Below are 25,370 nucleotides of genomic sequence, written 5' to 3' on the forward strand. Positions count from 1 at the left end.
ATGCCTTAATAGCAACATATATTCAATGTTCAAATTTCCCTTCTTTCTCTTAAATAATTATTTAATCTTCTTTTGGTTTGAATCAAGGTCCAAGTAAGGTCCATATATTGCAATTGGTTGTTTTTTCTCTTAAGTGTCTTTAGGTTGCCCCCACTCCCCACAAATTATTTGCTGAAGAATTTTCTACATTCGGGATTTTGCTGACTGCATTTCATGGAGCATTTAACAAATTTTTCTTTCTGTCCCCTACATTTCTTAAACACTGGTAGTTGGATCTGGAGGCTTGATCAGACTCAGGTCCAATCTGGGGACAGGGAAGTGTAAGAATGTCATGGGTATTGTTACGAACTTCTCTAAGACTGAGTGTCAATTTTGGGGAGCTTTTCAGCAGACTTTGAAGATCATTGACTAGCTTCATTAATTCATTATAAGCTGAAAAAACTGTGATATTCTAAAATTCCTCCTTCACTTATTAGCTAAAATATATCTGTAAAGGAAAAAAAAAAACAACAAAAGTTTTCACTTCTCTTTGGTTACCTTGAGGCACAGTTTGCAAAGGACAAACAGGACAAAATGCCTGAGATTCTTTCACTTCATGTTCTTTAGCATCCACCATAGGTAACCAATGAATTTTTTTTTTACAATCATTATGAATTCATGCATTTCATGTGTTTCAATTTTAATTCTTATTCTCATTTGCTATGCAAACTCTCATCTCTGACCAGAGCGCCAAGTCTTTTTGATGATCCCTGTAGTCTTTGTTTTACTGTTTTCTATTTCAAGATGGTCCAGGCTCATTCAATACATTTCCTGACCTAATCACAAAATCAGCCACTACTCCAAGAAGTCCTGGTTCCTTCTAGTAGGAAATGGTATTTAGTGAATGCAATCTGGCAATCCAGGTGCTACGAGTGCTTGCTGCTACCAGTTTGGTCACTGTTTCTAAGCTGTTTCAGTGGACAGAGTTAGAAAAATCTTTTTAAAATTCTGACTCTTCTAATTCAAATTCAGAAGCACAGGGTTTTTATTTAACTGTGTTGATTTTGTTTTTTTACACATTAATATTTTATATATATTATTTAGAACAATCTTAGATCTGAACCAAAAAACAGCACTGGGTTGTGTCAAATATACATCGTCATCAAATTCTAATATGAGCAAGGATTTTGAAGAAATGCGCTTCAGCATTTGGAGTTTGGGGAGAACACTGCAGAGCTTTGGAATGGAGCAGAATCTTCATGAAAGCTTTGAATTCTCTGGACAAATAACATGCTCCAGGGATATCTCTTACCCCATGGAGTTATCTACAAGGCTGCCTTTATTTCAACAGGCCTCTTGGATGTGTAAACGTGCTGCAGAGCCTACCAGGAAAGCTCTGTTTGTTAAAAAACTCTCTAAGTCTAAGTCTAAGTCTAAGTCAGATGCTTGCTGATGCTTAGAGATACTTGGAGATGCTGACAGATGTCTGGGGATGCTAAGCTAAGAGATGAAGCCTAGAGTCTGCCCTGGAGAAGTTAACGGAGTTCCAGAGACATTCTGGAGAAAGCCATTTTGAAATGCAATCCAGGAGCAAAGGACCAGCAGATGCCAGCCACATGCCTTCCCAGCTGACAGAGGTGTTCCGGTTGCCATTGGCCTTTCCTCAGTGAAGGTATCCTCTTGTTGATGCCTTAGTTTGGACACATTTATGGCCACAGAACTGTAAATTTGTAACCTAATAAATCCTCTTAATAAAAGCCAACCCATTTTTGGTATTTTGCATAATGGCAGCACTAGCAAACCAGAACATTCACCAATTTTCAAGCTCCCAAAACTACTCCATTAGTGAGTACACAGAATTATTTAAAGAATATTGTTAACCCTGGTCTTAGGATCTCAAAATTCTAATATAGGCTGCCCCCATATCAAACACCAACCGTCCCTGAAAACAAAAAGTAAAATTACTCACATCTCTCACAGATACTGTTTCTTCTACTATGATCTCCATCTCTGTCCCAGGTTGAACATCACTCCCCACAGTGAAAAACAGGAACAGCTGAGATCAAGACAGAAACAGAATGCAATTTAACCCGAATCTTACAATATCATAAATATAAATTTAAAAAGTAAAACCCAGGGTCCATGAGAGTTTAGTAAACATTTCAAATTATGTAAAATAAGACTATGTTGAGCAATTTAATGTCACAATTTAAATAATTATCTTTACTTAGAAAAAACACTGTGCACTGAAAAACTTTCCTCATCAGTGTTGTTGCTACTAAGGTATACATTGCACAGATACTCTTTCTTCTATGATGTCCATCTCTGCCTTAGTCACTCCCCACAGGATTTTGCAATTACCATTCACAGGGAGTATTAACTCTGTTTTTTTCTCTTAGCCACTTGTTTACAATTCTATTTTCTGTCTAAGAAACCCATATACTGTAATTCGCAAGATCCCAAGGAAAAATACAAATCTGAACTCGTCTTGGGTACCATGTAACCCTACTTTTCCTTTCTAACCCAACCTCACTTGTCATGCTTTTCCTTCTGTCGGCTTATCATGCACTACTACTTGTTAGAGGTCAAGGAAAAAGCAAATTAAAGGGGAGAGTAGCTGGGAAACTAATGAAGTGGAGCCAGGAACCATGGGCAACTTGATATAAGTCTAGATTGCCTTGATAAAGAGTACTAACAGTAAGGATATCATTATGACTTTTGGACTGTAATAAAAGTTTATTAAATAGATAGGGCTTCCAGCAAACATCAGTCTAATGATATTTTAGAAAAAAAAAGGAATACTGATAAAGACAAGGAAAAGGAAGGCTGTACAGAGAATATTCTATCATTGCAGGGAGTAATAAAGTTCAAAGTCAATCTACTGCATTTTATTGAAGCTAAAATACCACTGATTGTTAGTCTCATTATTTTATGTACTACTAAGAAAGAAAAAACAGTGCCAGGCATAACTGCAAGATGCCACTGACTTTCCTGTTTCTCAGTTGGGAGCTGCAGCATTACCTCCTGTTGTCCTCTCCCTTCACCCCATCTAGTCACCAAGCCCTAGCTCCCTGCAGTGTCTGGCTCATTCAGCCCTCCTTTGCCACCACTCCCTTGGCCATGAGTTTCCTGATTGGCCTCTTTGCCTCCAGTCTTCCCTGTTCCCATATACCCTATAAATCTACCAGATTCATCTTTCTAAAATACAGGGTGTGCCGTCCCCTCCTCCCCCAACCCCCCACACACTCAATATCCCCTCTTTACCTCAAGGCTCACCATTATCTGTGGGATAAAACCTGACTCCGTGGCAAAATATGAAAACTTCCTACTACCTAATACCCACCCACCCCCACCTTCCTGCCAGCTACCTTCCTACCCAAGCACATGGCTCTAGCTGCTGTGATCTTTTCTGTGGCCTTTCAACACCTGCAATTGCACCTCCACACCTTCACCCAGTCTCTTCATACTTCTCTCTGCCCCTTCCTAGCCTAAACCTGATTCTTCTTCTAAGAGGCCCACAGGACTACCTCACCCACAAAGTTCTCTCCCAACTCTAAACTTGAAATGAAGTGTTTTCATTCCACATGGTCCCTAGCTTACTGAAGATATAAGGAAGAAGATGAGGAAAAAGAGCTCTTGATCCTAAAAAAGCTACATTTTAAATCCAAGTCCTATCTCATCCCTCTGTACAGTGTGTGTGTGTGTGTGTGTGTGTGTGTGTGTGTGTGTTGTTTTGCTGTACAGCTAAGCCTTACTGTAGCAAAGCAGGGTATGTTTGGTTTATATGGGGAAATCAGAAGGAAACAGATGAGTTATTCAGAAAACGGTATTGGAACAACTAAGAAAAAATCTGGTTATTGTCTTACATCAAAATAAAATTGAGATGGATCAAATATTTAAATAAAAGGAAGCTATAAAAGTACAAGAAGAAAAAAATGAAAATAAAACAAAAAAAGGCACGCCTTAGAATTTATAAAATACGGTGGTTGAAAGTGGTGGCCACTGAACCTTCAAGATCCCCCTGATCACAAAATTTTCAAAGAAAAAGAACCTTATGAATAGGCTTTGATATAATCTTTTTCATGTAAACAAAGAGAACTATATGGATATATTCTCAAAATGAAACCTTCAAAAAACCTTTAGAGAAAAGCAATATTACTTCAGCAGTTAAATATTAATTATGAAATTAAGGAAGTCTGATTATGGATGGGTTGATTTTGTTCAGACAGGCAGCACTATTTTACCTGAGTAGAAGTTGGTGCTTTTCCAAGACACAGTCCCAGTGAACTCCCCATCTTCAATTCTGCTTCCTTCAAAGTATACTTGTCTGGCACTATAAAGAATTTTTATAACATGATGAATGAATGCTATTAATCCTACCTCTCTGAGCAAAACAGTATACTGAAAGCAGTCTTTCTTTGAAATCAAGAATGCCAAGAAAGAAAAAAAATATGGGTTGAGCATGAAGCAAAAGAATTAGATGTCTAATGGTTATGTTTCATTTTCAATCGCCACATTCTACAATACAGAATTCTTATCTGTACAACAGTGCTAAGAAACAAGAGGCAGAAAATTCATATTTAATAAAAATGTCTTCCTCAAAGAGTTGTTGTTTACATGGATTAAAAGTCAGACATTCAGAATTGAGAAAAATTCCAAGACTGATGTACTTATTCCTTGCTGAAGCTTGCCCTCAGTAGTGAGGATCAGCCAGGAGTAAACTTAAGTCAGAGGGAAGGGCATATTACGGAGGTGAGGGCCAAACACTACATTCCATGGGGTATCACAGTAAAATTAACAAAACAAATGAAAAACTTTAAAATCAGGCTAGGAAGATAACCAGATCAAAACCATGACTAAAATGAGGATCTGATTATCAGAAAGACAGGTGTTTCATTTGGAAAACAGAAATATATGTTTTAGACCGAGGTTTTTGTAATTTCAATGAAGAAGAAACCTGGGCAACAATATAGCCTATAGATCAATCTCTAAAAGGTAATTTAAGAACATTAGGTACTGGGAACCACTGTTTAAAGTAAAGTGTCAGGAGAGAGCGGTGGTAAGAGTATGGGCCAGCTTTGAACGGCTACTAAAAAGACATACCTGGACAAAGAAGTTTCCCATTTCTATTAATAGGTCTCAAACAGCTGTTCTCAGCTATAAGAAAAGAAACTGGTTAGTACATTGAACAAAGAAAATGAAAGAGAGACACTCTACTGTGTTAATTAGCAGGAAGCTACAATAAGCTTAAAAACCCAAAGCAAGCAACCAAAACCACAGGACAGGTAGTCTTAGCTTTGCACAACAGTACAGGACTATAAAAATGTCCGTGCAAGCTAAAACTGTGCACAGCAATGTTACAATTATTCTATCACCCTTAATCATTTTTGGCAAAACATTAAAAACTCTTTTACTGTTGATTATACATGTACAGGAAAATGAAAAATAGTAGAATTAATATTTAAACTAACTTAAAATATTAGAAACACTGAGAATTAAAGTGTTTTTGTTCTTTGTAAAAATGTATCTAGGGTAGTTTTAAGGAGGGCTTGCTTTCTTCTCACTGTAACTGACAGTGCAGAGCGAGCATCTTTTCCATGCCTTGGCAACTTGTCAGACTCCTAAGTTCGGATAAACTTTCCACATTTTAACTTTAGCGCTTTCAGTATCATGAAACATCTCTGAGAGTCCCTTTAATGTGAAGTTTTTTGCTGGCATCACTTCCTTTGGGACATCTTCATCCTTTCCGTCACAACCACTTGCTTCATCTACGTCGCTCCAGCTGCATATTTAGAGGCTCTTGAATGGCAGCAATATTCCCACGGTTGGCTACTTCTTTTATACCTCCATGTATTTTTGTTTCTTAGCTGCAAATTACCTCTACCAACTAACCATTTTTGTAAAATGTCCCGTGTGTTTATCACTTGGAGGCAATACAATTACACACTGCCGTCTGTGCAGGGAGATGAACAAGACACGTAGTGATCAGTCACCAACAAACTTTAAAGGAAGTGATGTGACTGGCTGCTGATCACAATGTGCATGTATTATGTACATAGTGATTTGTGGACTACAGAGCTAACAGTGAAATGTACTTGATACAATTACAGTAAATACACCACGGTAGTTGAAATTTGAACCATATTATTGGGGGATTGATTGCTATTTAATTAAACCATGCTAACTGAAATACAGAAAGCGAAGATGGCCTAAATTTTAAATGTTAGGTGATTTTTATCTTTATGAAATAGATCAGGGTCAGTGTACCCTATTTTTGAGAATACAAAGATTCTTGTTTGTGGGAAGGAACATGCCAGGTTTCTAGTTCAAACAGAATTTTCACAAAGAGGACTTGAGGGGAGGGAGCAGGTTCTGAGTGGTCAAAAATGGCATGGGCCTTAGAAGCTCTGACTTTATTAAACCATTTCAGAAGCTCTTTCCGAGATTCCTGAGTTCAGTTTCTTGTATTATAACAATGTGAAGCTAGCATATAATTCTAATAAAAATTGACAACTGAATTTTAAATACTGCCTCCTGAATTTTTTTTAACTTTCAATCAACAAATACTTATTGTGTATCTTCTACGTGCCAGGCCCTGTGCCAGAAGCTGGGGACACACAGCAGTAAGCAAAAAGAGCCTCGCCTAACAGGGAGGCATTGTTATCCACACAACCTGGGAAGTTACTGCAGGGAGTGCCAGGAAAGAATGGACAGGCGTATGGTGGAATTAACTGAAATGGTGCGGCAGCAATGAAAGGAAAGGTAACATTTCAGCTGAGACCAAATGAATGACTGGAATTAGTAGATAAAGCTTGAGGGCAAGAGAGTTCAAAGAGAGAGCACAGCTCTAAGAAGTCTCTGGGGTAGGAGAGAGCTTTGTACACTGAGAAACTCAGAGTCATGATGCGAAGAAGGAGCCATTCATTTGAATAAACCATATATTATTAATCAACAGTACTGAGGTATAATTTACTAAAAATAAAATGCATTGATTTCAAGTATACACGTCACCAAATTTGAGAAATTTATAAACACCAGCAAATTGAGATATAGACAAATTCCACCATGCCCCTCCAATTCCCTTGTTCCGCTTTGCAGTCAATCCCTCACCCCACTGATTTGCCTTCTGTCACTACAGATTTGCTTTTTCTAGATTTCATATAAATGTAAACAAACAGAATGTATTCTCTTTTATCTGATTTCTTTTACTTGGCATTTTTCATCCATATTTTGCATGTGGCAGTTCATTGCATTTTACTGGTGAACAGTAGTCCACTGTACAGATATACTACAGTTTGTATGGTATGCCATGGACATTTGAATGTTTCCAGTATTTGACTATGGACATTCATGTACAAGTCTTTGTATGGATATACATTCAAATTTCTCTTGGGTAAATATCTAGGAGTAAAATTGGAAAGTGTTTATGTTTAACTTTATAAGAAACAAGCAAACTCTATCCCAAAGTGGCTGCACCAACTATATTCCCACCAGCAATATATGGGAGTTCCAATTCCACATCTTTCCCCACATTTGGTTTTGTTAGGATTCTAAATTTTAACCATTCTCCGGTGTACATAGTGGAATGCCGTAACAGTTACAGTCTGAATTTCTCTGAGGCTAATGACACCGAGCATCCTTCCCTGCGCTTACTGTAGGTCAGCTTTTGTAAGGTATCTATTCAATCTTCCCAAATTGGTTTAAATTGCTTGTCTTATTAGGTTGCAAGTTTTAAAAATTATATTCTGGATGCCACTCCATGGTCAAATGTGTGTTTATGAATATTTTCCCTCAGTCTGTGGGCTTGCCTTTTTAAATGCCTTTCAAAGCGCAGCAGTTTTATATTTTAATGCGTCCAATTTATTAGTTTTTTCTTTCATGGCTTGTGTTTTCTTTGTGTTCCATCAAAAAATCTGTGCTTATGATAAAGTAACAAAGATTTTCTCCTTCATTTTCTTCAGCAATTTTATAGTTCTAGGTTTTAACATGTAGGTCTATGATGTGAAAAAAAGCTTGAGGTTCATTTTTGCACATGTGGATATCCAATTGCGCCAGCACTGTCTGTTGAAAATACACACACTCTCTCCATTAAATCCCCAATGAATCTGACACCTTTGTTGAAAGGTCACTTGACAATATATGTGTGTACCTATTTCTGGATTCTCTTAGTTTCACTGTAAAAATTTTATACTTCATGAGTCACCAACTATCTCTGTTGCATATTCTTTTTTAAACAATGCTTTAGAAACAGAAAAAATATCCTTAGCTCACTGGCTGTACAAGAACAGGGTGTGTGCTGTAGTCTGCCAAACTCTGCTCTTACGTCTACTCTTATACCAATACACATGGTCTTGATCACTACACTTTTTGAGTAAATCAAAAATTAGACATAAGCCTACCAACTTTGTTCTTTTTTTTTCTTCCAACATTTTATGGCTATTCTCCATTCTTTGCATATCCACATAAATTTTAGAATAAGCTTGTCAATGTCTATTAAGAAATGTTAAGATTTTGAGTGAGACTGCATTGAATCTACAGAAAAACTGGGGGAGAATTATCTTCTTAATATTGAGGCTTCTGATAACATAAGCATGTATATCAGTCACTCCACTTATTTAGGTGTTCTTTCATTTCTCACAACAAAGTTTTTTATGTGCGAAGTCCTGCACATAGTTGAATTTATCCTTAGGTAGCTAATGATTTTTTAAAATGTTATAAGTTGTAATATAAAACATATATTAAATGTTTTCATATAAAACATTATAAATGTTTTCTTAATTTCCATTTTTTGTTAGTAGACAGAAATAACTTTTCTTTGGTATACTGATTTTGTGTCCTTGTTAAAGTCACTTATTAATTCTAATAGTTTTTCTTACAGAATTGCTAGGATTTTCTGTTTATATCATGTCACTCCAAAAAAAGACTGTTTTTACCTCTTCCTTTCTAATCTGTATGCCTTTTACTTCATTCATTGAAAAGAAATGCAGTATGATGCTGAAAAGAAGTGATATGAGTTGAAATCTTTGCCTTGTTCCCATAAAGTATCATGTTCCCTGGAAGTTTCTTTTCTTTAATAGATATTTTATCAGGTTAACGAAATTCCCTTTTATTCATTGTTTTCTGAGAAATTTAATATAAATGGGTGTTGAATTTTATCTAATGCTTTTTCTGCAATCATTGAGATGACCATATCATTTTTCTCCTTGGTTCTGCTAATATGGTGAATGACACCAACTGATTTTCTAATACTAATCCAACATTACACTCCTGGGATAAGCTGCACCTGAAGAGACTCAATTATCTTTTCTATACATTCCTAGACAAGATTTGCTAATACTTTTTTTAAAGAATTTTGCATCTACATTCATGAGCTACACTTGCCTGTAGTTTTCTTATCTTGTCATGACTTTATTTGGTTTGGTATCAGGATAATGCTGGTCTCAAAAAACGAGGTAGAAAGTGTTCCCTTCTCTTTCTGAAAGAGTTTGTACAGGATTAGTATTATTTCTTTCTTAAATGTTTGATGGAATTCATCATTGAAGCCATGTGAGTCTGGACTTTTCTTTGTGAAGTTTTTTTAAATTAAGAATTTAATGCCTTTTAAAGACACAGGAGTATTCAGGTTTTCTACTTATAAAGTCTGGTTTAATACTTTGTGTTTCAAGAAATTTGTACAGCTTTACTTATCTTAAAAAAAAAAACTTTTGACATTATTTACTCTATCTACTATTTGTCCATTTTCTGTTTTATTGATTTCTGCTCTTAGGTTTATTATTTTCTTCCTTCTGCTTACTCTGGATTTAATTTGCTTTTCTCTTTCTAACTTCTTCAGGTAGCAACATACATCATAGGTTTTAGACAGTGCTTATTTTCTAATAAAAACTCTTAGGCTATAAATTTCCCTGTTTATCTCCCTTCCACAAAATTTTGCTAGGGTTTGTTTTCACTTTCACTCAGTTCATAATACTTCCTAATTCCCCTTGGGATAATTTTGTCTTCAACCTGTGAGTTACTTTTAAGTGTGCTGGCTAATTTCCAAATATTTGAGGATTTTTCCAGATAGCTTTCTGTTAATGAGAACTATTTTAAATTAGTTGAGATTGGTTTGATGGCCCCGCAAATGGTCTATTTTGGTGCTTGTTCTCTTTGCACTCAGAAAAAAAAAAGTGTATTGGCCATCACTGGGTAAAATATTCTATAATGTCAATTATATTAAGTTGGTTAATAGTATTGTTCAAGTCTTCTTTGTCCTTGCTGATTTTCTACTTGGACTATTAATGAGAGAGAAGCATTAAAATCCCCAGTTATAACTGTGGATTTGTTTATTTCTCCCTTTGTTTCTGTAGACATATTTAAGATTATGTCTTTTTGATGAACTGATCCCTTTAACATTATGAAATCTCTCTTTATCCATAGTAACAGTCCTTGTTTTGAACTTAGTCTAGCCTGACATTACTATAGCTACTCTAGCTTTCTTAGGATCAATGGTGGCAATATGACTTTTTTTCCACGTTTTTACAATTTAACTATTTATGTCTTTATATTTAAAGTGGGTTTCTTGTAGATAGCATATAGTTGGGTCTTTCTTTTTCACTCAGTCTGACAATTTCTGTCTTTCAACTGGAGTATTTAGACTATTTATAATGTAATTATCAATATGACTTGGTTTAAATCAACTACTTATTTGTCCTGTCTATTGTTTGTTCTTTTTGTCTTTTCCTGCCTTCTTCTGGATGAACTGAATATATTTTAGTTTTTTATCTTATCCCCACTATTGCCTTATTAGTTAAACCTCTTTTATTTTTTAATAGTTACTCTATAGTAGATACTATGCCAATCTATCTCCAAATATTATACTACTTCCTGTATAATATACTCCTTTGCCCTAACTTTTGTGCAATTTTTGTCAGACATTTTACTTCCACACATTATAATTTCCAATGTATTCTATTATTTTTTCTTTAAACAGTCAATTATCTTTTAAAATATTTTAAAATGAGAAAAAAAGTCAATTATTTTCCCAAATATTCATCATTTTTGGTATTCTTCATTCATATTTATAGATCCAAGTTTCCATCGAGACATTTTCCCTCTGCCTTAAGAACGTCTTTTAATGTTTCTTGTAGTGCAAGTCTGATGATGACAAACTCTCTCAGATTTTACCCTCCCCCCCAAAAAAATTGTCTTTATTTTGCCTTCCAATTTTGAAGGACTTTTTTTTACTGCATGCAGCATTCTAGGTTGACAGCATTTTTTTTCCCTCATCACACTGAAGATATCATTCTTTTATCTTCTATTTTGCACAGTCGTCGTCTAGTCATCCTTGGTCACTCTGTTTTTGTCTTTTTTTAACCCCTTGAATATTACTGTCTTTGTTTTCTCTGACTGCTTTTAGTATCTTCTCTGTCATTGCTTTCTCTCTTTATCGAATCTTGATATTGTTTTCCTTGTGTTCATCTTTAGGGTTCACTGAGCTTCTTGGGCCTAGGGGTGAATAGTTTTTGTCAAATTTGAAAAAATTGAGAACACTATTTCCTTAAATATTTGTTACATTTTTCTACTCCCACCACACTCTTTTCTGGAATACCAATTACACTTAAGGTAGAAAATCTGGTATTATTTCCATTACTTTTTAAAAAGTGTTTCAGTTTAGATAGCCCTCACTTTTATGTCTTCAATGTTGCTGATCTTTTTCTTCAGCAAGATCTACTCTTACGTAAAGTCAGTAACTAAATTTTATTTTAGATATTGTATTTTTAAAATCTCTTAAGATTCAATAATTAAAAAAATAAATCTTCAATTTCAAAACACAGTATTCCTGTTCTCCTCTGAATTATTGAGTATATATTTATAATAGCTCCTTTCAAGTCTTTTTCCTTTAATTTCCCTATTTATGTTATTTCTGGGTCTATTTCTATTGGCTGGTTTTTCTCCTGGTTATAGATCACACTTTCATGATTCCTCACGTTTAGTAGCTTTTAATTAGGTCTGGACACCATGAATTTGAAATTGTTGGGTGATGAATTTTGTTGTTTTCCTTCAAATATTTTGTTCTAACAGGCAGTTATTTGAGGGTTGCTTTGATTCTTTTGAGGCTTGTTTTTTAAAGCTATGATAGGGTAGGTTTAGAGCAGCCTTTACTCTAAGACTAATTTAGTGCTCCTGGGTCTTCCACTGAATGCCCTGGGTGCTTCAACAAGACTTTCTTCTTTGGCTGAGTGATACACAAATGTCTTTCCGCCCAGTGTGAGTTCTTGGAATTTACTTTTTACAGCTTCCCAGGTGGTTTTGGCCTGTTCCTGTGGAGTTTAACCCTGTACATGCATGGCACAGTAATCTGCAGCAGATGCCAGTGGACCGCTCTAAAGATTTATAAAGCTGTTTCTTTGCATAGCTTCCCCTTCTCTGGTTACTCTACTTGCAAATTCCAGCCCCTCAGGCTCTTGAACTGCAATCCCTGTCTTCTCAATTCAGTGAGATCACTGTGCTCTGCTTGGGATACTCTGCACTGCATCAAGGTCCAGGAAATATCTCCAGGCAGAAAGCCAGGGTGCTCACAGGACTCATCTAGTTTGTTTCCCTTCTCATAGCGATTGCTGTCCCACATTGCCTGTTGTCCAATGTTTGAAAAGAATGTTTTATATATTCTGTCTAGTTTTCTAGTTGTTTACAGGGGGAAAGTAAGTCCATTCCCAAGTACTTCATTGTTGTTGGAATCAAGCATCCTAAAAAATCATATTTTAAAATGCCCTATCAATTCCATGTATACAGTTAGTAAGAGACTAAGATTTCCTGTTTTTAAGGTAAAGGAACTTTTACTGAGTTTCAACTATATGTCCTGACAATACTATGTATTTGGTAACTATTTTACATACATTGTCTCACTTAATTTTTAAAACAACCATATGAATTAGGTATTTTTATTTTACAGATCAAGAATCAAGACTCATAAAGGTTAAGTAACTTGTCACAGACAGAAAAGATACATAGAAAACAGACAGAAAATGGTAGAGCTAGTTTGTTAAATACAAGTTTCATTTCAAAGCTGTTGATTTTTCAAATGTAAAATGGACAGAAATCAGGAAGTCCAACACCTTTCAAATTTCACCAGGGCAAAATAATGATCAAAAACCCTCAAAATAATCTAAGTATTTATAGGGTCTACAAAGTATAATATCAAAACTATGTTTTGGAAGAACTTACAGTATAAACCCTTAAAATAAAAACCACAGAATCAATCTGCAGCAATATGAAACTGTTTCCCCTGAGTTAAAACAAACAAACAAACTTGTCACCAGATTAATAGTTACAGTGAGTATAAAGCTGAGTTTTATGAATTACATTTTCATAATCTCCAAGTTATGCTAATGTGACACCTCAAATCCTCATGAACTTATTAACATTAACTCATTAACTGCAGACCTGGAAAAATTAGCCATCAAATTTATTTGGAAGGGAAAGATGCCTCAAATTGCTAAAAATATTCTAAAAAAGAAAAACCACCTGATTTTGAAGCCTGTTACAAAGCCACAGTAGTCAAAACAGCATGGTATTGGCACAAAGATAGATACACCGATCAATGGAATCGAATTGAGAATTCATAAACAGACCCCCCAGATCTAAGGTCGACTGATTTTTGATAAGGCTCCCAAATCTACTGAATTGGGACATAACAGCCTCTTCAATAAATGGGGCTGGGAGAACTGGATATCTACATCTAAAAGAATGAAAGAGGACCCCTTCCTCACACCCTATACAAAATTTAATTCAGCATGGATCAAAGATCTCAATATAAGAGATTCCACCATAAAACTCTTAGAAGATAATGTAGGGAAACATCTTCAAGACCTAGTATTGGAGGTCACATCTTAGACCTTACACCTAAAGCATAAGCAACGAAAGAAAAAATAGATAAATGGGAACGCCTCAGAATTAGAAGCTTCTGTACCTCAAAGGAGTTTGTCAAAAAGGTAAAGAGACAGCCAACTCAATGGAAGAAAATATTTGGAAACTATCTGATAAGAGACTGATATCTTGTATATATAAAGAAATCTTATAACTCAATGACATTAGTACAAATAGCCCAATTATAAAATGGGCAAAAGATATGAAAATACATTTCTCTGAAGAAGAAATATAAATGGCTAAAAACACACACAAAAAATGTTCATCTTTGCTAATTATTAGGGAGATGCAAATCAAGACCACAATGAGATATCATCTGACACCAATAAGAATGGCTGCCATTAAGCAAACACAAAACTACAAGTGCTAGAGAGAATGTGGAGAAATTGGAACTCTTATTCACTGCTGGTGGGACTGTATAAATGGTTCAGGCACTCTGGAAGACAGTTTGGCGGTTCATCAGAAAACTAGGTATTGAGTTACCCTATGATCCAGCAATTTCACTTGTCAGTATTTACCCAGAGGACATGAAAGCAGTGACACAAACAGATATTTGCACACTAACCTGATAAAGGGCATCCACAAAAACCTCCAGTTAACATACATACGATGGAATACTATGAGCAGTGAGAAAGAACGAGGTTGCGAAGCTTATGACAACATGGATGAATCTTGAGGACATGATGTTGAGTGAAATAAGTCAGATACAAAAGGAGAGACATTGTAAGATACCTCTAATGTGAACTCTGTGAAAAACATAAAACAAGTATCTCATATTGTAGAATAAAGGGACCTAGACATAGCAACTAGTGAAGGGGGAACAATAATCTAATATGAACAGGAAAGATATTGAGGGTAATCTTAATGATATGAGAATGCTCAGGAATGACTATGGTTTGTTCATTTTCTTGGGGTATGGATGGAGCATAATGGAAGCAATGTAGTTATTTTAGGATATTTGTTTTTCTTATTCCTTTGTTTTGTTTGAAATTTTTTTAAAAACTTAATAAAGTAAAAACAACAACAAAAAAAACATTAACTCAAACAAGGATTTTGTAAGTCCTAACAGCTTGATTTCAGTGTAAATTACTCTAAACCTTCCCCCAAAAGATTAGTTAAAAAAAAATAATAATAAGAGGTCTGATAAAGTATTGGCAAAGATGTGGATAAAAGGATAATACAATACTACTGGCAGGCAGGTATGCTGGTACAATCACTTTAGAGAGCAACTGGGCTATATCTAGATAATGATTTCAATTTTTGACCTCTCCCTATATCCACAGACTTTGTCATGGGGCTTTCTTCTGCCTTGTAGGATATTTAATACATCCCTGGGCTCCTCATCTGGGATAACAGTGTCTCCAGGCTTTGCTAAAAGTCCGCTGGGGGACAAAACCATTTTAGGTTGAGAGCCTCTGACTTGGATGAAATAGACAAAGTCCCAAAAAGACACAAATTACCATGTCTCATGAAGAAATAGAAAATTTGAATAGAGCTATAACAAGTAAAGAAATTAAATTACTAATTAAAATTCTTCCCACAAAGCAAAACCCAGAGGCCTTGACTAGTGGCTTCATTGGTGAATTTTACTAAATGTTTAAAGAAGAAATAATATCAATCCTTCACAAACTCTCCCAGAAACATAAAGGAGGAGGGAACACTTCCCAACTTATTTTATGAGGCCAATATTATTCTGATATAGATTAGAGACATTTCGAGAAAAGAAAACCACTTATCAATATCCCTCACAAATAGAGAAGCAAGTATCTTAGAGAAGCAAGTATCTTCAACAAAATCTTAGCAAACCAAATCCAACAACATGTAAAAAGGTTTATATGCCATGACCAAGGTTGGCTTAACAAATGAAAATCAACTAGTATAATACATCATATTAGTAGAATAATGATCATCTTGATAGATGACAAAAAAGGATGGGGTAAAATCCAACATCTATTTATGATAAACACTTGCTCAACAAACTAAGAATAGAAAGGAACTTCCTCAACCTGATAAAGGGCATCCACAAAAACCTCCAGTTAACATCACTCTTAATGATAAAGACTAAATGTTTTCCTTCTAAGACTGGGAACAGGTATGGATATCTGTTCTCACCAATCAACACTGTACTGGAGATTCTAGCCAATGCCAAAAAAAAAAAGGCATCCAGATTGGAAAGGCAGAAGTAAAACTGTCTTTATTCACACACGAAATGATCCTGCATGTTGAAAACCCTATGGAATACACACACACACAAGCAACGAAAACTAATAAGTGAGTTCATCAACAAGGTCAAAGAATACGAGATCAATTGTACTTCTATATACGAGTAATGAAGAAACCGAAATAGACAAGAAGAAAACAATTCCATTCAGAATAAATAAAAAAGAATTAAATACTGAGGAATAAACTGAACAAAAAAAAGTGCAAGACTCTGCATTAAAAAACTACAAAACACTGCAAAGAGAAATTAAAGATCAAAATAAATGGAGAGGGGCAAGATGGCGGCATAGAGAGGAGTGGAACCTAAGTAGTCCCCCGGAACAACTACAAAAAACCAGAAACAACTAGTAAATAATCCAGAATAACTGCAAGGGGACAAACAAGACCATCCACTCATCATACACCAACCTGAATTGGGAGGAATGCCTGAGAACACAGCATAAAATCTGTAAGTAAAACCTGCGGAACCAAGTCGTGAGACCCCCTCCCCCATAGCCCGAGCTGCAAAGCCTCGTGGTGCCAGAGAGAAGCTCTCTCCCAGCAAGCGAATATAGCTCAGCTGAGCTCCAACTGGGGTTTTAAGTAGCGAGTGTGAACTGCTCACTACAGGTACGCAGCCCCAAAAAACAGACAGAGGCTTTGGGTGACGACTGACCTGGGAGAGCCGGAGGGTCGCCTTGGACTGGGTCTGAAGGGGACTATCTGTTTCTTTTTCGGCTCAGTGGAGAAAGCCCCAGTCATTTTCAGTTTCCAGGGCTGTGACTTGGGGAAAGCTGGAGACAGCACAAGCAGAGAGAGAGACCACTGAAATGCTAATGACCTCCACCTGGGGGGTCTGTCTTCTCTAGGAGGAAAGGGGTGGGGCCCTTTCCATGCAGAACCAGACCCCAGAGCCTGGGGGAACACGGCCATACCTCCTCACACCAGTCAAGAATTATAGGCTAACAGGCATCACTTGCTGGGCAGAAAAGCACAGTGACCCGAGGTATCAAAGGGTGGAGCAATTTTCTAAGACACACCCCGCAGGGAAACCAGATACTGAATATTTCTTCCCTCTGGGACCTGAGCCTGTTCTGGTCTGGGAAAACCTGATTTGGATAACCAAGGAAACCATGCCTAGACAACAGAAAATTACAACCTACACTAAGAAAAACAGTTATGGCCCAGTCAAAGGAACAAACGTACACTTCAACTGAGATACAGGAATTTAAACAACTAATGCTAAATCAATTCAAAAAGTTTAGAGAAGATATTGCAAAAGAGATAGAGGCTGTAAAGGAAGCACTGGGCATGTATACGGCAGAAATCAAAAGTTCAAAAAAACAACTAGTAGAATCTACGGAAATGAAAGGCACAACACAAGAGATGAAAGACACAATGCAAACATACAACAGCAGATCTCAAGAGGCAGAAGAAAACACTCAGGAACTGGAGAACAAAACACCTGAAAGCCTACACGCAAAGGAGCAGATGGAGAAAAGAATGAAAAAATATGAGCAACGTCTCCGGGAACTCAAGGATGAAACAAAGTACAATAATGTATGTATCATTGGTGTCCCAGAAGGAGAAGAGAAGGGAAAGGGGGCAGAAGCAGTAATAGAGGAAATAATAAATGAAAATTCCCCATCTCTTATGAAAAACAAAATTACAGATCCAAGAAGCGCAGCGTACTCCAAACAGAAGAGATATGAACAGGCCTACGCCAAGACACTTAATAATCAGATTATCAAATGTCAAAGACAAAGAGAGAATCCTGAAAGCAGCACGAGAAAAGCGATCCATTACATACAAAGGAAGCTTAATAAGACTATGTGCGGATCTCTCAGCAGAAACCATGGAGGCAAGAAGGAAGTGGTGTGATATATTTAAGATACTGAAAGAGAAAAACCACCAACCAAGAATCCTGTATCCAGCAAAGCTGCCCTTCAAATATGAGGGAGAGCTCAAAATATTTTCTGACAAACAGACGAGAGACTTTGTGAACAAGACACCTGTCCTACAGGAAATACTAAAGGGAGCACTACAAGTGATAGAAGACAGGAGTGCGTGGTTTGGAACACAATTTTGGGAGATGGTAGCACAACAATGTAAGTACACTGAACAAAGGTAACTATGAATACGGTTGAGAGAGGAAGGTGGGGAGCATGTGAGACACCACAAGAAAGGAGGAAAGATAACGACTGGGACTGTGTAACTTGGTGAAATCTAGAGTATTCAACAATTGTGATAAAATGTACAAATATGTTCTTTTACGAGGGAGAACAAGCAAATGTCAACCTTGCAAGGTGTTAAAAATGGGGAGGCATTGGGAGAGGGATGCAATCAACATAAACTAGAGACTGTAACTAATAGAATCATTGTATTATGCTTCCTTTAATGTAACAAAGGTGATATACCAAGGTGAATGCAGATAAGAGGAGGGGTTAGGGGAGGCATGTTAGACACTTGACATTGGTGGTATTTTCTGATTCTTTAGTCTACTTTGATTTAAGGTTATTTTTCCTTTTGCTGCTTCCTAGCTGTCATTTTTTTTTCCTCTTTCTTTTGCCTCTCTACCTTCTTTAACTCTCCCTCCTGCCTTGTGGAAGAAATGTAGATGCTCTTATACAGATAGTGGTGAAGGTGGTGAACACATAAATGTATGATCATGCAGAAAACCAACGATTATTTACTTGGGATGGAATGTATGGTGAGTGAACAAAACCATATGAAAAAAAAATGGGTTGATGAGAAAACCTCGAGGGCAATATACTGAGTGAAATAAGCCAGACACATTAGGACAATTATTGCAGGGTCTCACTGATAGGAGCTAATTATAATATGTAAACTCATAGACATGAAATATAAGGTACCAAGATATAGGACGAGGCTTAAGAATGGGGAGTGGTTGCTTAGTATGAGCAGAACGTTCAATTAGGATGAACTTAAATGTTTGGAAATGAACAGGGGTGTTGGTAGCAAGATGTGAGAATAACTAACAGCGCCGAATGGTGTGTGAATGAGGTGGAAAGGGGAAGCTCAGAGTCATATATGTCACCAGAAGGAAAGTTGGACGTCAAAAGATGGGAATGTATAAAACTGAATCCTATGGTGGGCAATGTCCATGAGCAACTGTACAAATACTAGAAATCGCTTCCATGAACCAGAACAAATGTATGGCAATACAGTAAGAAGTTAATAATAGAGGGGCATATAGGGAAGAACTATATACCTATTACAAACTATATACTACAGTTAGTAGTATTTCAACATTTTTTCATAAACAGTAACAAATATACTATATCAATACTACGAGTCAACAATTGAGGGGGGTTGGTTAGGGATAGGGGAGGATTAGAGTTTCCTTTTCTTTTTTTTCTTTTTTCATCTTTCACTTTATTTCTTGTCTGGAGTAATGAAAAGTTTCTAAAAATAGAACAAAAATTAAGTGTGATGGATGCACAGCTGTATGAGGGTACCCAGGGGCAAGTGATTGTACACTTTGGATCTCTGGATAATTGTATGGTATCTGAACAATCTCAATAAAAATGAAAAAAAAAATAAATGGAGAGACATTTTATGTTCATGGATTGGAAGATTTGATCTAACCCCTCCTATCAAAATCTCAGCAGGCTTTTTTAAAAAGAGAAATTGACAAGGTGATTCTAAAATTTAAATGGAAATGCAGAGGAACTGGAAGAGCCAAAATAATTTTGAAAAAAGAAAACAGTTGGAGGAATTACACACCATAATTTCAAAATGTACCATAAAACTGTAGTAACCAAAACGCAGAACTGGCATTAAAAGCAGACATACAGATCAAAGTAACAAAATTCAGAGTCCACAAATAACTTGTATTTGTGGTGAACTGATTTTTGACAAAAGTTCCAAGACAACTTTATGCAGAAAGGATAGTGTTTTCAATAAATGGCCCTGGGTCAACTGGCTAGCCACATGCAAAATGATCAATCCAGACCTCACACCACACACAAATATTAAGTCAACATGGATTCTATACATAAATGTGAGAGCTAAAACTACAAAAATTTTAGAAGAAAATACAGGTGAAAACCTTTGTCACTTTGGATTTGGCAAAGATTTCTAGATATAACATCAAAAGCACAATTCATTAAAGAGTGTGTGTATGGTTTTTTCTTTTTTGATAAATTAGACTTCACCAAAAAATGAAAAATTTTGTGCCTAAAAAAAAAACACCAATAAGAAAATGAAAAGACAACCCATAGACTGAGAGAAAATATTTGCAAATCATGTATCTGATAAAGGATTATATCCATAATTACTCTTACAACTTAATAAAATGACAACCAAACCAAAAAATGTTGTGGTTTGGAACTGTATGTACCCCAGAAAATCATGTTGTTAAAGCTAATCCATTCCTGTGAGTGAAAACCTAATTGTAAGTTAAGTTTTCATGAAGTTACTGTAGTTAAGGCATGGCCCAGGGTGGGTTTTAAATCTTCTTACTGGAGTCCTTTATAAAAAGGATGAATTCAGACAGAAGAAGCCACAGAAGCAAGAAGCTGAAATCAACGAATAGTGGAAGAGGAGGGAGAGACCAGCAGATGCCACCATGTCCTTGTCATGTGGCAGAGGAGTAAAGGATTGCTGGCAGCCAGTCTTCAGGAAGAAAGCATCGCCTACTGAGGCTTTGATTAGGACATTTTTCTCAGCCTAAAAATTGTAAACTTGTAAGCCAATAAACTCCCCTTGTTAAAGCCAAAACATTTCATGTTATCTGCTTTAAGTAGCTTAGCAAACTGAAACAATGGGCAAAATATCTGAACATTTTACCAAAAAAGATATACAAATGGCCAACAAGCACATGAATAGATGCTTGCCATCATTAGTCATTACAAAACATGCAAATTATAACCTCAATGAGATACCACTTCACACCCTTTAGAACGGCTAAAACAAAAAAGATAGTTAATCATAAATACTGGCAAGGATGTGGAGAAACTGCAACTGTGAAACATCATTGGTTCGGCCATTTTGGAAAACAGTAAGTCAGTTTCTTATAAAGTTATTTAATAACATAAATTTGCCATGACTCAGCAATTCTAATCTTGTATTTCTACCAAAGATAAGTGAAAACATATGTCCACACAAAGATTTATATAGCAAATGTTCATAGCAGCATTATTCATAAAAGCCAAAACTGGAAATAATCCAAATGTCCATCAAGTGGCGCATGGCAATACAAAAGGTGACATATTCATACAATGGGATACTATTGAGCAATAAGAGGGAACAAACTATAATGTAGAGCATACTAAAACACAGACGAACCTCAAAAATGGTAAGCTAAGTAAACGAAGCCAGACACAAAAGTCTGTATACTTTATGATTCCATTTATATAAAATGTCTACAAAAAGTTAAGTGTACAGCACAGAAAGTAGATTAGTGCTTGCCAGGGGACTGAGAATAGGGAGCAACTGCAAATTGGCCTGAGGGATCTTTTTGGGGCGATGAAAACGTTCTAAAACTAGATTGTGTACATTGACTAAATATCACTCCACACTTAAAATGGGTGAATTTTATGGTATTTAATTTATGTATCAATAAAGCTGTTAAAGAAAACCTAATGCTGAATGAACACTGAGTTTACAGAATGTTATATTCAGTATGACAGAATTTATGTAAATGTAAAAAATATAATATACACATATATATATAAATGTGAATATAATATATATAACATGAATTCATGGACTAGATACACACCCAAATCAGATGCTGGTTGCATTTGGGGAAGAAAAAGAACAGGTCTGAAGAGAACAGAGAGAACTTTAACTTAATTTGTAATGTTCCAAACAAAAACACATGACAAAACGTTAACATTTGTCCATTTTGGGTGGTAGGTGAATGAGTTTTCCCTAAATTATTTTTTGTACTCTTTCATGTTTTTTTTCAATTTAAAATCAAATAAAACTAAATTAAACCCCCAAACCAAAAAGCAAACATAAATGATTACCTAGTTCCTTCATTAATTTTAATTCCTTTATGGCTTTAATTCGAATATCAAACACCACCTAAAATAGAGAAATAAACTAATGACTGTGTATAAGTTGAAAACAATGGGAGGAGAGGAAAATGAACAATGTCAGTGAGTGCACATAGAGATTATCTGGAATATTAAGTACCTGATACTTGTACTGTTTGCCTATTTGGAAAAAAAAAAAGTTTTCCATCACTGAAATTCATTTTCTCTCTACTAGAAGATCATCAGCAAAAACTAAGAAAGGACCATAATAGTTAAGTTTTTACCAGATTGATATTGATGGGAACAGAATGTTACAGAAACAATTCTAGCTTGAGAGGCAAAAAGTTGACAAAACACTAACCTTTCTGAGAGCAAACAAAAGAAAATGCAGGCAATTCCATTTCTTTATATTAAGAATGATGAATTTGGGGCCAATAGCCATAAATAATATAAAAATGTATGATAACACCCCAAGGGAACTGTGTATAATTTCTATTTAAATTATTTTACTTTAGATTGCTTACTCTTCTTAAAAAAAATTTATGTTAGGCTAATTGCCTCTAGGGCATAAAATCTTGGAAATTTAGGTATAAAACTGATGTCAGGGATCATCTACTCTAACCTTCCCTCAGGAGCCCCATTTTGCCAAGGAAGAAACAGAGACTGAAGTGATAAAGGGCTTCCCAGCAAATTCCCACTCAAGGTCAGGGTGGTGGGTCTCCTGAGTTTTAGTACATGACCAAATACTTTCCCCTCTGCTGTATCAACAAATACGCATGCACCATAAGAAATTACAATACTTACATAAAAGAAAACAACATTTCAATAAGTTTCTTTTAACTAGTTACAGAAAAAATATTTAATAAACTGGGACTATATATTTATAAAAAGAAGTTTCCTGAGATAGTGTTTAAGGAAACCAGTATCATAGTCTTCAGTGGAAAATTGAAGGAATCCCTCTTAAGAGTAGTTGGCTTTACAGAGAGCACAAACTATAATGTAGAGCAATTTAAGATAAACTAAAACAACAACAACAAAAAGCCACACAGCAACATAAAACAAAACCAAAACATTCACATACCTGGTTTAAAAAATACAAAAAAGAACTCTGAAAAAGGATTTTATATTTATCAAAACCAGAAGATTTCATTGATTAATTAACAGGTAACTTTCACATTCTAATTCTAGGCTTTGGAGAAAAAACAAAGGCACATTTTTTTCTTGAAATATGCTAAGGGCTAATATAGGTAAAGAAGCCATAGTCAAATGGCAATCATAAATGTTGATTTCTTTAAGATTCAGAAGTCTACTGATCTGAATGACTAAGGTATTGCTTTCTAAATAAAATTTTATTGAAAAATATCAACCAAACTTTATAATCTACTCACTGTGTTAATTGTTGCTGATATTTTTACTTGCTTTTCTTCGGATTCTAGTTGGCATAAATTTTTAACTTGGAGCCAGTTGATCTCATTCATACTAGTGATCCATTTCTCTTGTTTAGTCAACAAACTGTAGGTAAAAAGACATTTAAAAAATGTTTCTTTACACAACACTTTCATGGATCAAAAAGGATAAGAAAATCAGTATGTTTCCTTAGGCACTACTTCCAAAACTCTCCAGATGTCCTTCATTTAACTAAATAACAGTGACCAAGTTTTACTGAGTTGTCTTTATGAAAGTTGGTTTTCTTTTTAGGGGGTGTTAGGCAGTGTTCTATGGTGTCTATATTTTTGACTCCAACTATTCTTTGACTTACAGAAATAATTTGTTGCTACATTTTCAAAGATAACTGTTGTAAAGTGAAGAAGCAGTTTTTACCTTCTGTATCAGTAGTCCTCAGCCCTGCCTGCACATTGGAAACACCAGGGGAGCTTTAGAAGTGTACCTATGCCAAGACTCCACCCCACAACATTTGGATTTAGTTTGGCAATAGGATAGCCATGTACAGAACCGCCACACAAAAATGCCACACCTAAGGGGATATCACTCACATCAAACATATTGTATATTTGTATTTTTATCATCATTTTTACTTTAGAATAGCTGATGGCAGTAGAGTGTCTTGAACTAATAAAATTATACTACTACTACTAAGATTTTCCTACAGATAGTAGTAAAGGGTCTTAACAAAGGGGTGACCTCTTTACAATTTACACAAAGGTACTGAATTGGCTAGCAGAAGCCCTCTTTGGGAGTGTGTATCAGAGCCCTAAAACATATTCTCCTCTTTATTTCAGTTATTCCTTCTCTGGGTTTCCACCTTAAATTAGCAATCCTAAATACAACTTTTTAAGCACAAAGAAGTTCTTTGAAGACTATCTTAAAAAAGCGAAAAACTGGATGAGGACAACAATTCTAGCCAAAACATTTAGCACTTACTATGTGCAAACACTTTCTAAGTAGTTAACTCGTTCAATCCTTACAACTCTATGAAGTCACTACTAATTCTATCCCTATTTTACAGTAAAAGAAACTGAGCCCAGAGAAATGAAGTAACTTGCCCAAGGTCACGCAGTCAGCAAGCAAGCAGCAAAGCTAGGAGACCAACCTGGCTGGCTCCAAAGTCCTTGCTCTTAACCAGTACATTATATTGCCTCACACAGGGGGCAGAGTTAGGTATTGACACGGATGATGATGCAGCCATTAAACATGTGGTTTATGAAGATTCTACAATCATGGGGGGCGGGGGGCCAGGATACAACTATCTATAAAATAATCATTACTATGTTTCAAAAGAAAAAACAGAAAAACAAAACAAACAAACAAACAAAAAAAACAAAATCAAAACAGTAATTTCAGCTCAGAAAAAAGGAAAGCCACTAAGATGCTAACAGTAGCTGATGCTGCTTGGTTAGAGGGATATTGTTTTTGGTCTCAGTTCTGTCTTCAATTCTGTATTTTCCAAGTCCTAATAAATATGTATCACTTTTTATAGAGGAATGTAGAATAAACTCTCTTATTAAATAAACAAGATAGGGAAATTAATAGCTGGAAAACACAGGTCCAATAGCGTAATGGTGAAAAATGAAATACAAAATAAATGCGATTCACAAGTGCTCTACTCTCTGTCATAGACTCTAGAAATAGTACAGAGATCCCGTAATCTAAGTGTACTCGCAGAACTCATAAGGTAGGGAGCTGATTCACTGTTCATAATCTAAAGTCTTCAATAGATGGCAATTTGGGGGTGACAGTATATGACACATTGACTACTGAAATGTACCATCACAGCCATGGACAACAGAGGCAAAGAGAGGTGGCAATTCTGGCCCCAAATGG

The 25,370-nt window shown here is 35.8% G+C and overlaps 1 protein-coding gene across 7 annotated transcripts in view; it reads right to left on the reverse strand.

Annotated features, from left to right (window-relative positions):
* Positions 1 to 25,370, reverse strand: part of USP40 (ubiquitin specific peptidase 40) — a 114,300-nt gene that overhangs the window by 37,936 nt on the left and 50,994 nt on the right. For 6 of the 7 annotated variants that reach the window (XR_005218712.1, XR_005218713.1, XM_037848882.1 and 3 more), the window contains 5 exons: positions 23,477 to 23,600; positions 22,080 to 22,137; positions 5,083 to 5,136; positions 4,224 to 4,312; positions 1,949 to 2,035 (listed from right to left, as the gene is read on the reverse strand). Coding sequence is in view for 5 of the 7 variants with exons in the window: in XM_037848882.1 (XP_037704810.1) it covers positions 1,949 to 2,035; positions 4,224 to 4,312; positions 5,083 to 5,136; positions 22,080 to 22,137; positions 23,477 to 23,600 (412 nt within the window). In the remaining 2 variants the exon portion in view is untranslated. Of the gene's footprint in view, positions 1 to 1,948; positions 2,036 to 4,223; positions 4,313 to 5,082; positions 5,137 to 22,079; positions 22,138 to 23,476; positions 23,601 to 25,370 lie in introns of those variants that run through there. The other variant, XM_037848885.1, reaches the window with a different exon arrangement.

This window comes from Choloepus didactylus, chromosome 9 (assembly GCF_015220235.1).
Source record: "Choloepus didactylus isolate mChoDid1 chromosome 9, mChoDid1.pri, whole genome shotgun sequence".
NCBI classification, from domain to species: Eukaryota; Metazoa; Chordata; class Mammalia; order Pilosa; family Megalonychidae; genus Choloepus; species Choloepus didactylus.